The sequence below is a fragment of the Malus sylvestris genome, chromosome 4 (assembly GCF_916048215.2).
Source record: "Malus sylvestris chromosome 4, drMalSylv7.2, whole genome shotgun sequence".
NCBI classification, from domain to species: Eukaryota; Viridiplantae; Streptophyta; class Magnoliopsida; order Rosales; family Rosaceae; genus Malus; species Malus sylvestris.
The window spans coordinates 9,617,138-9,632,905 of NC_062263.1; the positions used below are offsets into that span (position 1 = coordinate 9,617,138).

The 15,768-nt window shown below is 39.3% G+C and overlaps 1 protein-coding gene and 1 long non-coding RNA gene across 2 annotated transcripts; one reads left to right on the plus strand and one right to left on the minus strand.

Annotated features, from left to right (window-relative positions):
• Nucleotides 1–5,385: 5,385 nt before the first annotated feature.
• LOC126618399 (probable sugar phosphate/phosphate translocator At1g12500) lies at nt 5,386–7,373 on the plus strand. Its single transcript, XM_050286451.1, has one exon. The coding sequence runs from the start codon at nt 5,785–5,787 to the stop codon at nt 6,865–6,867; it is 1,083 nt and encodes a 360-aa protein (XP_050142408.1). The 5' UTR covers nt 5,386–5,784; the 3' UTR covers nt 6,868–7,373.
• A 2,122-nt stretch (nt 7,374–9,495) lies between these two features.
• Nucleotides 9,496–11,193, minus strand: LOC126618405 (uncharacterized). Its single transcript, XR_007621696.1, has 2 exons — nt 10,537–11,193; nt 9,496–9,685 (listed from the first exon to the last, which is right to left on the minus strand). It is a non-coding gene; the product is annotated as an uncharacterized LOC126618405 (long non-coding RNA).
• Between the last annotated feature and the right edge of the window lie 4,575 nt (nt 11,194–15,768).

Below are 15,768 nucleotides of genomic sequence, written 5' to 3' on the forward strand. Positions count from 1 at the left end.
AAAGGGAAATAAATCGCCTCCAAAGCCTATTTAAGCCTACCTTAAGTAGGGGATTAAATCAACTTCGGAGGGTAATTATTTATCCCTACAAGAAAGAGAGAAAGCTAGAGGATATTTGTTCTCCCTCCCTTAGCACTCTTTTTTGCCTGTCCGTGCAAAGAACCGTCTTTCATTGAATTATTTGTCTTCTCCATGTTGCACCAATGTAAAAAAAACTTAATTTTCTTTGTCTTCTTCTTGGGTGGTGCTGCCATGGGGCAGTCGTCAGGGTGGTACGGCACGTAAACTGGCAGGGGCTAAAAGTCGGTTTGGTACAGGTTGATAAGATGGTGTGGCAGGGGCCACAACTTGTGTTGCTCGGGTTGAATAAAGCCAAAGGCTGGCTCGGCATTGACTGAGGAAGTGGCTTGGTACGAGACATGGTTTGGGCTGCCACGTCTAGGCTGTTTGCCAAGAATGAGGAAACTGCTTAAGTTTAATATTTCAGCTGCTTTAGATAGAGCAATCAAGGACGAAGCTGCTAAGATCAGAGTTGTTAAACATGAAGTGTCGAATAAGTGAACTGTTGAATGCGAAGTGGCTGCTACTTACTGACCATTTGCTGCTTAGTTGGTCCTCCAGTATTCGATCTTTTGAACTGTGTGGTCCTCAAGTATTCGATCTTTTGAGGATAAACTAATTACTCTCCAGTGCAAGAAGATCTTTTGAGTTGTCGTGGAATTGGTTTACCCTATCACACTATAGATTAATTAGTTTATCCTCTCGCATTGGAAAGCAGACCCAGATAGGTGTCGGGGAATTAGTTTACCATCTCGCACTGGAGAGCAATTAGTTTATCCTATCACACCGGAAAGTAAACCCATATGGGTGTCGAGGAATTGGTTTACCCTATCACACTAGAGAGCAATTAGTTTATCCTTTCGCACTAGAGTGCAGACCTATATGGGTGTCGGGGAATTGGTTTACCATTTTGCACTAGAGAGCAGACCCAGATAAGTATCGGGGAATTAGTTTACCTTCTTACACTAGAGAGCAATTAGTTTATTCTTTCGCACTGGACAGCAGACCCATGTGGGCGTTGGGCAATTGGTTTACCCTTTCACACTAGAGAGCAATTAGTTTATCCTCTCGTACTGGAAAGAAGACCTATATGGGCGTCGGGAAATTAGTTTACCCTCTCGCACTAGAAAGCAATTAGTTTATCTTCTCGTACTGGAGAGCAAACCCAGATAGGGGTATGAGCAGTTGTTGTAAACAGCAGTTGAGCCAAGCTTATGAATAACTTCTTAAATCTTCATTGAGAATAAAGAAATGGATCAATTGCTGAAAAGTAGAAATTGCATAACAAACTGGATAATCCTCGGATTGCGAGGTCTTGTTTGTCGAGTTGCTTGAGACTTCGAACTTATTTGGAAAAGCCCTAACGGGGTTCAGGGGGTGATAGAGGCTTCCCTTACTTGTTTAGGGCGTGTCGTTGACCTGTTAAGATACTCATCACACCGACCCTCATTTGTCAGTTTCTCAAGGTACTGCTTCCACTTTAGGCAGCCGTTGGTAGTGTGGCCTGGTCCCTAATGGAATACCCAATACTTTGTCTGATCCAGCCTAGTAAGATCGCCCTTTATGGGTGGTGACAGTTCGAACCAAGGTTCATTCTTAAGCTTACGGAGAATTTTTCCGATTGGAACCATGAACTTGGTGAATGTTTTGGACGTTGAGTCTTCTCTGGTCAGGAAACGTTCCATGCGCTTCTTATTCGAATCTTTTTTGTTAGACTGCTTGGCTTCGTCCTATAGTACGTGGTTCTCTACCTAAGCATACGAAGCTACCAAGGTCAGTTATTCTCCTATGATCAATTTTTCGAATAAAAGGTGTTTAGTGGGAAGCCCATTTCTGAATGTTGCCGTTGCCATGTCTTATTTGCAGCCAACAATCTTGGCCTTCTCCGCTTTGAACCTCTTGACACAATTGCGAATTGCCTCACAAGGGTCTCTTAGATGTTGAAGAGAGGGCCGAATGCCTTTTTTGATTGAGCAGTTAAACGAATACTCCTTAGTGAAAACTAAGGAAAGTTCGTTGAAACTCCGGAATGACTGGGGTAGTAGGGTGTGAGACCAATTTTGCACCTCGCCTTGTAAAGTTGTGGCAGAAATTTTGCATATAAGCGCACGTTGTTCCTATAGATGATCAAGGTACTGCGGTAGTGCTTGAGATGTCAATCCGGATCTTTGTCTCCCTTGTACGAAGTAAAGTGAGGCATAGTGAACCCACGAGATGGATCTGTCCACTCGATCTCATCCATGAATGGTGACCTACTTATGTTGGTCATGTCTCGTCGAAGCGTATTGTCAGTAGCCTAATTGAACTGGAAATTGGCAATCGTTTAGTTAGGAGCCTCATAACTTCTTCTTAATTTTGCCTCTGCTGGGGTAGTGGAACTTTCGGCTACCCCCGATCGTGACCTATTGGTTTAGGCTGCTGTTCCCTATGCTTGACTCGTATATGTCGTGGTTGTGGTGCATATGACACATTCCTAGTAAGCAAGCAACCTGCTTGCAAGCTGCCAGTTGAACTTGAGTCGAATTGAGTGACTGCTTCTTTTCGTTAGTCGTGCTGCCTACTCAGATGTGAGCCGAAGAATGCTCTTTGTGAGCCTAGTTGTGAATAAACAGTCTGCCAGGAAGGTTATCCATGTTGATAATCAGAGTATGGCATCAACCATGAATGTATGGTTGTATGTGGGCTTGATCGGGAGTGCACAATCCTTCGCGCACTAAGATGAGAGTATACGATATCCCGATGACCCAAGTGGAAATGTAAACTGCTAGAACGCTCAGATCGTGGCTGGTTAAGAGGCTGCTTACCAGGACATTTCTGGAGAGGTTTGTCGTCTACCCTGGTCTTACTTCGGGACACCTCGTCTGAGGCATGCTGTATCTCGGTACACTATAAAAGCTGATTCACCAAGGTCGTCTGTTGCGCGAGGGCACTTGTCAACTGAATAACTTGTTGGGACAAGTGTTGTTCGCCATGCGAGATGGAAGGGCTTGGATGGTAGGTTTCTCCATAGGTGCTAAAAGTGTAATGGACTCCGAACGCGATTTTTAGATTGCTTGGAAGGCCACGAAAGTGGGTTAGGCCACGAGAGTGGGCTACTCCACATGCAGTGCACGTGGGTGCTGGGCCTGAGCTCAACTAGAGAGTGCATTGGGCTCGGGCCAGCTCACATTGGGCTTGGCCTAGTGTGGGCTGAAGTAACGCAACTTGGCTTTAAGGCGCACTGGGCTTGCGCCGGTATCGGGCCTCCAAAGTGTGGGCTACTCCAATTGCCGCTGCTGCTTGGGTCCTTTGAATCTGGGTTGGCTGTCTTGTAGCACGGGCTTGGGCCTGCTGTTACGATATGGCTTGCTCACTACGGGTAGTGAGCTCACCGAGGGTCGTTGTCGTGGTTGCTACTACGGTGGTGCCTTGTGGGGGTGGTGCCACTCCACTCGTCGTCCTGTTGAGCCTCGTGGGTCGTCGTGGTCCAAATCCTTGAACGTAGTAAGTTCCGTTCGTTCTGGTTTTTGAATTTCTTGTCATTGTACTTTTCTTTTACATTTATTCAAAGAATTTTTATAAGAAATTTCTAGGAATAAGAACGTACGAAAAATCTACGAATGAACAAAACAATGGAAAACCTTGGATGCGAGAGTCTTCTTTGAGCGTGTGAATCAAACTCTCAATGAAAGCACTAATTTATGGATGCAAATTTCCGCCTTCTTCTCCTTTGACGAAAATGCACTTGCAAAATAATAACACCTAAGATTAAGGCCAAGAGCCTCATGTGCCCAAAGAATCTCAGATGCCAAAGTTAGAATTTTAGAGTGAAAATGTTTAGGGATTTTTAGGAAGAGAATGAACTTAGTTTTTTGGAGAAAAAATATGACTATATATAGGGGTGTAGCTGCCCCTATTTGGAGAACTAGGGACCGGCCACTTATGGTGGTTTTTTGAACATAATTACAAGATATTATGTCAAATAATATCTTGCAATTAATTTGGTAATTAATCCCAATAGAATAGGAAAATTGAGAGTTACCTTTTGAGTGGGGATTTGATGAAGATTGATGAGAGGGTTTTGAATAAATACCATTTTGATCACATTTGACTCTTCCTTGATTGAGTCATTATTATCCATTGCTTGGGCGTGGGAATCCTGGTGTGCCTCGAGGGTAATTTTATCTTTTCTACCCAAAAGTCCATGTGTCACCTCTATGATTTTCTTGATTATTTTTTGTTCCACAATAGCGTTGAATGCGGTGCTGACTTTTGTACTCGAGGAATCACAACCGAGGAAGAAACACGTCTCACCCTTGGGTTCAATATGCCGAACACTAAGTAACACTTCACTTCATCGAGAAAGCTAATGAAGTGACCTCGTTCAACGAGAGAATCAAGGACTCCTCGCTGGCAAAGACTTGGATAGCTAACCATCCAAACTCGAAACTAAACATGTGTTGATGGAAGGGTTAGGGTAATTAGTAGTTTCTCAAAAGTGTGTGAAGGGTTCACGTAGAGCGAGGTTTTGCGCATAGCATTTGTTTGTTTGTTGAGTTGAAGGTCTCTTTCCTGTTGCTAAGCATCTTGTAGTTATATAGGTGAATTTCGTGATGACCAAATTTTCCAAAGTAGAGTCCAAATAGGACTATGACCCCTCAGCACACATTTGGATATTCTTGACATTATCTCATCAAACCCTCTACTGGTGAAACTCAATCTCTATCAAGCCTTCAACATTTTTGACTTGAACTAGAACTCTAAACCTAGTTCTCTTATGCATTTGATTCACTTCTTATGTGATCAGTCGCATGTTTTGATTTTTGAATAATTCGAATCTTATCAAAACCTGATCTGATTTGATCCTTAACAATGTTAATTCGATCAAAACTCGACCGAGCTGGGACTAGATTTGTTCTTTTAAGAGTCCTGCCCAGTTAGGACTCGGACGAATTATACTTTTGTGAACAAAAACACCTGGCCTAAGAAATCGTCATTGGGCAATCTTTCAAACCGAGTTCTCTAGTCTCAGCCCAAACCCAGTATTTCAGGCCCAAACAAAACAACACCAGTTATTCTCATTCCTTAGAAATATGTAAGCAGTCCAATCTAAATTTAATCAAACCCCCAATAAACCCCATTCTCCTTTCGCCGAAATTCATAGGAGATTCTAATTGAATTTCGCTCCGCTTGCAAATATGCGAGATTTGGATTCCAACAACATGTAAGTATATTTATGACTATCTACCTATTTTATACGATTTTAAAACCCGTTAATTAAATTCCTAAGAATCATTAAGAAACCAATAAATTCATTGTGATTGGATGGGGAGTTCTCAAGCAGCAGACTGCTCCCACGCACTTGTGTTAATTTTTACAGATACAGTAAAATGTTAAAGCCGCGGACAGATCCGCAGAGTCCCCCCGCAACCAGAAAATCACAGTACAACCAACGATAAACACCGACACTGTTAACTCCCTTCGCTTCCCAAGGAATCTTACTTAATCTTAATACCCCTAATCCTAATCCTAATCCAACGGCTACCAGCCCTCCCTCCTCCCAAATCTAAATTTCCACCGTCGATCACACAGACCGTAAGTACCAAAACCCCCTAAGTCGTCAATCGTCAATCCTCGTCCTCTGTCTCATCTCACTTGTTCAGATCTCTGAGATAGAGAGTGAAAGAGAGAGAGTGTGCCGGCCGTTGGGGGTGTTTGAATTATTATATTCCCATTTTGCCCTCGATGGTGGAGGCACAGACATGGACGACGCGTCGTATGAGCAACCCGCGGCTGCAGGACACGACGTCGCCCGACCAGGTGATCGACATTCCGGCTACTCCCCCCGCCGACTTTCGCAACCGGACGAGCTACGGATTCTCCTCCGCCGTCGGATCCCTCCTCTCCCCGACAATATTGACGGCGGCGATTGTTGCATCCTGGTACCTGTCGAACATCGGCGTCCTCCTCCTCAACAAGTACCTCCTCAGCTTCTACGGCTTCCGCTACCCGATCTTCCTCACAATGCTCCACATGATCTCCTGCGCCACCTACAGCTACGTCGCTATCCACCTCCTCGAGCTCGTGCCACGTCAGTACATCCTCTCCCGCCGCCAGTTTTTCAAGATCTTCGCACTCTCCGCCATCTTCTGCTTCTCCGTCGTCTGCGGGAATACCTCCCTCCGCTACCTTCCCGTCTCCTTCAACCAGGCCATCGGCGCCACCACCCCCTTTTTCACCGCCATCTTCGCGTTCGTCATCACGTGTAAAAAGGAGTCTGCCGAGGTCTACGGCGCCCTTCTCCCCGTCGTTTTCGGGATCGTGTTGGCCAGCAACAGCGAGCCGCTGTTTCATCTGTTCGGTTTTTTGGTCTGCGTGGGTTCCACCGCCGGCCGGGCATTAAAATCGGTGGTGCAGGGGATTTTACTCACCTCGGATTCTGAGAAGCTCCACTCCATGAACTTGCTTCTCTACATGGCTCCAATGGCGGCCTGCATTCTCCTCCCCTTCACTCTCTATATCGAGGGCAACGTGGCGGCCAAGACGGTGGAGAAAGCGAGAACCGACCCCTTTATTGTTTTTTTGTTGGTCGGCAATGCCACGGTGGCGTATTTGGTTAACTTGACTAATTTCTTGGTGACCAAGCACACCAGCGCGCTCACACTACAGGTTCTCGGCAATGCCAAGGCGGCGGTGGCGGCGGTTGTATCGGTGTTGATATTCCGGAATCCGGTCACGGCTATGGGAATGACCGGGTTCGCGGTGACTATCATGGGGGTGGTGCTTTACAGCGAGGCCAAGAAGAGGTCCAAAGTTACAACTCATTGACAAAGACAGAAAATAAAGATTTGAATCGAAACCACAAAAGCAAAAAAGAACCATTCATTTTGACTGCCACCGAAATTCGGGTACGATTTGTTCATCTTTTTTCCTTCTTACTTGATTGATTTTGTTTTTATTATTGTTTTTTATTTGTGGAATGAAAAAGGAGGAGGATTTGGATGGAATGAAAAAGGAGGAGGATTTGGATCAAATGTTAAGTGGAATTGGAGTGTATAGGATGGTGGGGGGAGGGGGGAGGGGAAAAGGGTTGAGCTCTTTTTTCTGCTTTTTTGAGCTTTAAATTGTTGGTGATGGGGAGGAATATGTAAGTGTTTCTCTTTCACTTGACCCTTTTGTGTAACTGTATATGATATGCTGCCCTTTGAATTGAACACATGCATGTATTTTGATGGAGGGAAAATTTCTCCTCCGAATCCAATTTGTAAAACACGTTCTTGGTTATTTTGCCCCTCTATCAATATGAAATTTTAGCTGATTCTCTTTTGCAAGAATCTTTGTGTGTTTTTTGCGCATTGCTTAGCTTGTTTGTTTTGAATTTGGTGTTTCGTTGATGCAACGGTTTGAATTATAGGTTTAGGTGGAGTAATTCTGCACAAAAATGAAGTGCTTGTGTTGTAGGACTAGAAAAAATAAGAATAGAACGTGTATATTGATTGTTGAGGATTATAATTAGGTGGAACTATAAGGTGTCGGCCTTGCAACTACTGCATCCTGGGTTCGAAACACCCCCTCCCCTCCAAATACTGTGGCGTATCAACATCTAATTAGTTGGAACTATATTTTCTAAGGGTTCTGACTTCTGATTGTAACTTATCTGATGTGAGTAATTATGTGCAATCAAGACTTAATGTTGCTAAATTACTGCAACACTAATGCTTTGTTAACGATATCAGAGTCACCATCAACCTACCTTTAGTGTTTGATATTATTATCTTTATTCTTCTAAAATTTATTTCTTATTAGAACCAATTGGAATTGGAAAACTATTAGATCAGAAAAACATCTAATTGGTTTCTTGTGTAGAATTAGTTTGCTTGTTTGACTTAGCTAGTCAGGTGAAGGATTTTTTACTTTTGACTTGGGATCATCTTTCTCTAACTAAGGAAGATGTTAAGTGATTAGATTTCCTGAAATCAACAAGTAGTTGAATTCATGGAATTCCAGGAACATTCTTCAGATGAGAACATGAAAAATATTTCACTCTCCCACAAGTTTTAGCTAAGAAGTGAATAATTCCTATGGGCGAGACTTTTTATGATGCTCCAGAGTATCAGATACTCCGAGCTTTTTAACCATTAGTATTTGGTAAAAAATGTAACCGTAGAATTTTTGACGTAGTGAAGACATGACAACATTAGCATTTCAGAGCTCAAATGCTATCTAAATCAAACATGGATTTCCGCAATATGCCTTAGAATTTTTCCTCCTTGAGATGTTGGAAGTAGATATGTCCTGCTAGGCTGTCTCATCTGTCTGTCCTAATAGCATCCACACCTTAAACCTGATCCAACATCAACACCTCTGGGTTCATGGAATGTTCATCCCTCTAAACACTCAATCTGGTTGGGGATACGCTTGTGTAGATAACCGCCAAGTGGTGACTTTCCATTCGCTGCAAATGGATTAGTTGCTTCATTCTTCTGAGGATGTGGTTTATGTTCGGTGGCGTTTTCTGAGAAGCAAGCAACCTATCCGCGTCAAAGGAAGTAAGAATTTAAGACAATCAATCTAATTACACTTGGTGTTGGTGGACCTGGCTGTTGAAACTTACTTGTTTGGTGCTGATATCTTCAATTTATTGTTTTAGTTGAAGGGTGAGTTTTTAATTTTTTTGGCTGCTCTATCAGCATGTTGTAGCTTTCACGAGAGGATCTGTCTTGATGCCAAATTCACGAGAGAATCTGTCTTGTAACGGATTGTAATCCCTTCTCTCTCTAACATGACAAAATGTGACGTGATGAAGGAAAGATATAAGGGGATATACAACTGGAGATAGCTTAGAATATTTACGAATTTAGAGGTGATCAGATTAATATTACGTGTCAAATGTGAAGAGATGAAGGTTTTGAATGAAAAGGGTTTAGGGTTGAGGTATGGTTGTATTTTCGAATGAAAAGTCCCTTGAGGAAAAGGAAGGTTAAGGCTATAATTGTATTTTCGAATGAAAAGTGCCTTGATTCTGTTTGGATGAGGAAATTTAAAATTACTAAGAAATTTTAAAACGACAGAAATTGAAATGATGGAATTGTATTTTTAGAATTTATGAATTTTCTTGTTTAGTTAACCCAAAAGAATAATACTACGTTTGGATGAGAGAAATAAACTTGGAATTTTGATAACAATCGGAATTTATAAATTGACATGCACCAATTTTCTTGTTTGGATTCATAAATATAGAAATTTAGAATTTATGCGTGAAAAAAAACTTGGAATTTGGGACCTCCAATTCTCAAGTTCAAATTCTATGTAAGTAGGTGTCATTTCCCAATTTCTATGATTGAGAGTTTAAATGACACACCCCGACCCAGAGGATCAAGGCGTGCTGGCCGTCATGTGAGCGTGACGTAACCAAAAGTGCGACACGAAAGCAAGATATAACAGAATATGAAGGAATTCAAACCAATCTCTAGTAGAACCACCTACTAGAATAAAAGGATGAGTTATAAGGTAAACACATAAATTCAGAGCATAGGTTTAAGTGCAGTCAAGTAGGACCAAAATAGAAGTGCAACACCTGGAGGTGGGTCCTACATGTAGAGCGTCTGTCAGAATGCCGGAAAAAGACCTCGAGAGCCACCAACTGCTAACTAGAACTTGGAGGGGCGCAAAACAAAGATGAGTGGGTCAGTAAAATCAAAGATTTTCCAAAACATTTCATTTAAAACATTTCTAACCCCTCACCGTAAAACCTGTATACTTTCCCAGAAAAATAGTATATAAACATATATATACACATATCATCAAAACTCAGCTCATATCCATCAACATAACATCTCAGAAATAATATGACACGCCATGCCAAATATAATAAAAAATGCATCAATATCAATCAGGTGAAATAATAAATCAACCGGAGACCCTACAATGGTCCTGTACGGCTGATTCTAAAGCTCAACATCCCACTCAGCCGGAGTCACCACAATGACCTATACGGCCCTGCCGGAGTCACCAACTGTGACCTGTACGACATTACACTGCACATCACTCGGAACTACGTATAGTAGTCTGTACGATGAAAGGTGTATAAATACACTCTAGTGTTTCTCTCATCAATCATCAGCGCGCATAACTAAGGTCACCCACTAGTCGGAATCACATCTAGTGATCTATACAACTAGCATGTCGGAACCCTCACATGGTCTGTACGACATCCACCTACTTGGATCCAAGGCGAGCGTGCGGTGTGGTGAATAATAATATAAGCACTAACACCTAGGGTGCAGGTTATGAGCTTTCAATGCAATTCTCATAAAATAACTCATCTGAATAATATAAAAACTCACCTGTGCGTCCGCCGCGTCAATTAACATATATATGCATCAATTATCAAACTAAATATCTCAACATTTGCATGCATGGCAATTTAAATCATAATTTTCATATAAACGCATTTTCTGGGAAAACAGTTGTATATAGGTTATACGAAAACAAAACTGCCCACTCACTGATAAGTCGATGGGTCGTAACCCCCGTGACGTCCCTGGATGCGCTCGTCCTCGGGATAGGTGTCACCTATATGTGAAACAACTATAAAAACGTTAATTTAAACACATAACCAACAATTCGAAATAACTTCTCATACGATGCTCAATTTGGGTATATGAATACACCACATCGACCTACTCGACGTCACGGACGTCGAGAAATTTTTAAATAAATTTTTTGGTGTCGCACGCGCCCCCACGTGCCAGGGAACGCACGGATACACGCGCCCCCCACGAGCGTCATCTTCCCCAGCCAGTCGCCAGACTGGTTTTTCCGGTAGCCAGATTCCGGCGAGTTTTAAAACTTCTTGTTCTCCTTCGTTTCTCAACCATTTTCTTCGTATTTTATACCAAAATGAAGCCCCAAACATGTATAATCACGATACACTATTTTTAAACTCCAAAAACAACTAAATCTCACCGGAAAAATCCAAGCAAAACCGGCCAAACTCAACCCTCGTGATCCCGACGTCCAAATCCTTCAAACGAAGCACTCCGAGCTTCCTTGGGACCTCACTAAGCTCACTATAAGCTTAGAATTCCCCGAAACACAACATTTCACGTGTGCATGAACAGTGACCAAAAATGGGGGATTCGGGTTCACGTGAAATCGAAGGTTCCACGTCCTAAAACTAGCACCAATCAACTCAAAACATCACGAGGATGAAGATTCATACCTTGGTTGCTTCGATCCACTGAGTTTTGGGGGATTTTGGGTGTGAGCCGTACATTTTGGGTGAGAGAGAGTGAGAGAGGGTCGTGAGGGAGGAGAGAGAGAGACACGGGAAAGAGGGGGAGGAAAAGGGAAATGTCCCGAGGGTGTGTGTGTGGTCTCCAAACAAACCCAACATCAAACCCTAACCATACAAATTTACAAAACCATTAATTTTAATCCATCCCAATTTAAATATATTTTTCCAAAACTTATATAAAGTTAATCCAAATAACGTCACACACACACATACCTTAATACCCGCTAAGGGTAAATCCGTCATTTCACGTCCTTAATAAGAAAATCCCGGGACGGGCTGTGACATTAAATATAACAAATTCCGTATTCAATTCCATTGTTTTTTAGGTTAACCAAAAAAGAAAATTTACAAATTCTAGAAAATAAAATCTTATCATTTCAATTTTCATCATTTTTAAATTCCTTAGTAATCTTAAATTTCTTCATTTAAGTGTAATGGAATTTGAATACGGAATTTGTTATTATTAAACTCTCATTCATAGAAATTGGGAAATGATATCTATTTACATGAAATTTAAACTTAGGAATTAGAGGTATCAAATTCTAAGTGTTTTTCACATGAAAATTCTAAATTTCTACGTTTTATGAATCCAAACAAGAGAATTGGTGCATGTCAGTTTATAAATTCTAACTTTTGTCTAAATTCTAAGTTTATTTTTCTCGTCAAAACATAGTGTAAGATGCAAATTATACATGATGTGGAGAACAATTCATACAATGATATTGCAAAATTCACACTTACTAATAGCAGGAGATAAAAAAAAAACAGTTGTTCAAAACCAATTTTATTAAAAAAAACTACGAGACTAATCCGATGTTAAACACGCGAAGTGCACAAGAAAACACCGATATTCATCATCGGCCACAGTTGCAAGTTAAAACTTCTAGTTGCTGTTAGATTTGGCATTCGTGTCGTGTTTCTTGTGTTCGTGTCATATCCGATAGATTAATGGGTCGTACTATGTAACACCCGTCAAAATAAGCAGGTAATATGACCTGACCCAAAATTGATCTTTTAATATTATCAGGTAATATGACATGATCTGTTATCTGTTAAGAAAAATATATTTAAATCAATAAATAATGAAAATAAAAAACATAAATGACCCAAAAAATGTAAAACATAATACTAAATTAGTATATATATACTACATTGTCACATAAATATTACTTCAAAACATATAAAAAAAACTAATTACTAAATTCGCACTTATAAATTAATGATTATAATTTTTTAATATGTTTGGTATTTTTAAATTACTTGATATTTTTATTTTAATGTGTTTTATATATTTTTTTAATCTCACTCTTTGCCTATAGTATACTATAAAAATAAATAAATAAATAAAACTTAAATTTTTAAAATTTCTATAGAATAATATTACAATAATAATAATAATAAATAATATATACATATCCACCATATCTATTGTATTTTAAAGTAAGTTTTTTTATAGTTTAAAAAATTAAAATCATCAAAATAACCTATTAAGGACTAGTTATTAACGGATTCTTATTGTGTGATTTAATAACGATCCGATTAGTTATCGTGTTGACTGAAATTCGTTATTTTCGTATCGTTTACGTATCGTGTTAATGAATTGTGTAAAAAGTTGCCAGGTTTAGTTGTTGTATCCCCAGGTGGGAGTAGGGCTAGGAGGAAAGGGCGATGGAAACAGTTATTAGAAGTTTCTGGTTCCTTGATTCACAATGCTGACCAACACCACAATTGTACCATTTTCTCCATGCGGTTCAAAGGGTAACCACATCATTTCCACTAGTTAATGCCACACTGTCTAATGGAGTTACACATTGTTAAAACCCAATGCCATTCACATTGTGCGCTTCTTTTGGATACTTAAAAGGGAATTTTAACGAAAATGGATTGACACTATTTATTCTTAATTAAAATGACATTTTGTATATGAAAAGTTCATAATAGATTAAGCTCTTTTCTTTATTTACTCTTATGCCATTATTTCATTATTGTAGCGGTGTCCACAATGATGTTGACATTTCTGTCTGATCAAAATACATTATTTTGCCTGATACTATTCAACTTATGCTAATTTGTTGCCAGCTTTTCATGCTTCCATCATGTTGTCGATGTTATGCAACTCTTTTTCTGTTAAATTGTTCCAGTAATGTTCATCGCCTTCTACCAGCTCTGCATCTCTTTCTCTATCTTCTTTCACCTTGAAATACATATCTTCTGTTTCTCCTTTGAAATTTTGAGGCTTACAATATGGCTGATGACAGGCTTTTGACTTGCTGTAAATATGCATTTCTTCTTCTTCTGTTACTAATATCATATCATACCTAAAATCTTCAAACTTATCTAAGACAAACATTTGGATCACTCAAATTTTTAGAATATTTTTGTATGAAGGAGTCCACCTATGTGAGGAGATAGGTGATAGTCTAAAAGACTCTTCATTAATCATGGCTATATGCCTAGCTTTCTCCTTATGCATATGTACATACCAATCTAGATGACTACTAATAAAACTTATGCAAATTTATTTCCACGTTTCCAGATAATCTTTTGTTACTTTTATAAGTTTTTCAGGAAAATATTCTAGTTAGGAAATATGGTTAATGAATATTTTGTCAAGATAGCCAAACTTTAATAGTAAGGGCGGGGTAACTTCTACCACATTATGCTTTTTCTGATGCTCATAACTAAAATGTCATGGTCTAAAATCTCTCATGTTAATCCTGGCCACAACTATGTTAACGTCTGGTTTACAAATACAATTCTCTATACTATCACAAAGCCATGGTGGATACATCTTTGTAATAATGTCCATCCCTGGTTTTGAATTAAAGATGGACTAATACAAAGCACATTGTACATTGTAATTGTAATTGTAACTCTTTCATGGATTGTGATGCTCTGCTTAGGATCTCATTTTGCATATCTGGTGACATTATTCTTAATTTTGCTTTTGATATTTCTTCTAATAGGATGTCATCTATTATTAAGTCTAAAGGTAAATTCTTAAGAAAACTTTCATATCTTTCTTGTTTTTCTTTGTCACTCGGATGTTGCTGATGCTGCTTACTATTTTGATGCTGCTCCATTTCAATGTCTTATTCTAAGAGCTCAATCTTAATCTCTCCTATGGGCTCATTAGCCTCTTGTTCTATGGGTTTAATAACCTCTTTTTCTTTATTCTTATGCTGATCAATTTCCAATTTCAATTCTCTTTTAAAGGTGTTACTTGCCTTTTGCTGCATTCTAAGATATTGGAGTTCTTGATTCATTTTGGTAAACTTACCAAGTAATGACTCATGGTCTCTAGAAATGGCTTGAAGTTTGTGCTCAAGAGAATGAATATGTTGCTGGCTTTAATGGAAATTAAAATTAAAACTATCAAACTCTTGTTCTAAGGCTCTAATTAGTTTTCATGACCTAACTTCATGCTTGGTTGTTTGATTTGAATATTCCAAAAATTATCTAAGAGAACCTGCTACCTATCAGAAAGTCCTGGTACTCTTGGCCTATATCTTAGGGTTGGATTTCTGATTCCTTCAACAATATTGCCATTAAGGTTGAAAGTAGGTATTAGTGGTGATGCTGGTCTGCTTATGCTATTCTGGAATCTATTGAATAGTGGAGGTCCCTGGTGCATCATTATGCTATTGAAAGATGCTCTTCTGCCTTGTGGTCTTGTGCTATTTGAGGATGATGGTCCACGATATTTCATTCCTGTTTAACAAATTAATCTTCATAAGATATCAGCTAATGTATTGTCATTACCTTTTATATGTTCAAAAATTGGTTTAAAACAATTTCCTGTAATTGAATCAACAAAATTAACCCATCTTCAGCTGCCTGTTTATTAGCATGTATCTTCTTAAAATGAGAAACTATATTTTGACAATCTATTCTAATTGTAAATACTTCATTATGTAAAAATAAAGAAAATGCCTCAAGTGAGTTAATTATTCCTAAAATTTCTAAATCTGTTGATGGTAATCTTGACTGTACATCATTAAATTTTTCTGATGAATATCTACAAACTTGTTCGTCAGACTTTGATGACTCCTCATGCCTTTTCTAGTAAAGTATACATGCCCATCCTAATGATGAATCATCTGTTTCAACTATTTTGTAACTATCATCTAATAGTAATGTTAATGGCTGAAGTTTAATAATTTCTTCTTTTATATTTTGAACTAATTTAATATCTTCACTATTAAAATACTTTTGTCCTGTTTTTCTAGTTTTACTATAATACTACTATTTTTTTTGCTTAAATGACACACCCCGACCCAGAGGATCAAGGTGTGCTGGCCGTCACGCCTTGATCCTCTGGGTCGGGGTGTGTCATTAAATTAGTGATACAATTTCTTGCATAATTTAACAATCCTAAAAATGCTTGTAACTGTTTTTTATCTTCTAATTTGTCTGGAAATTCTAAGACA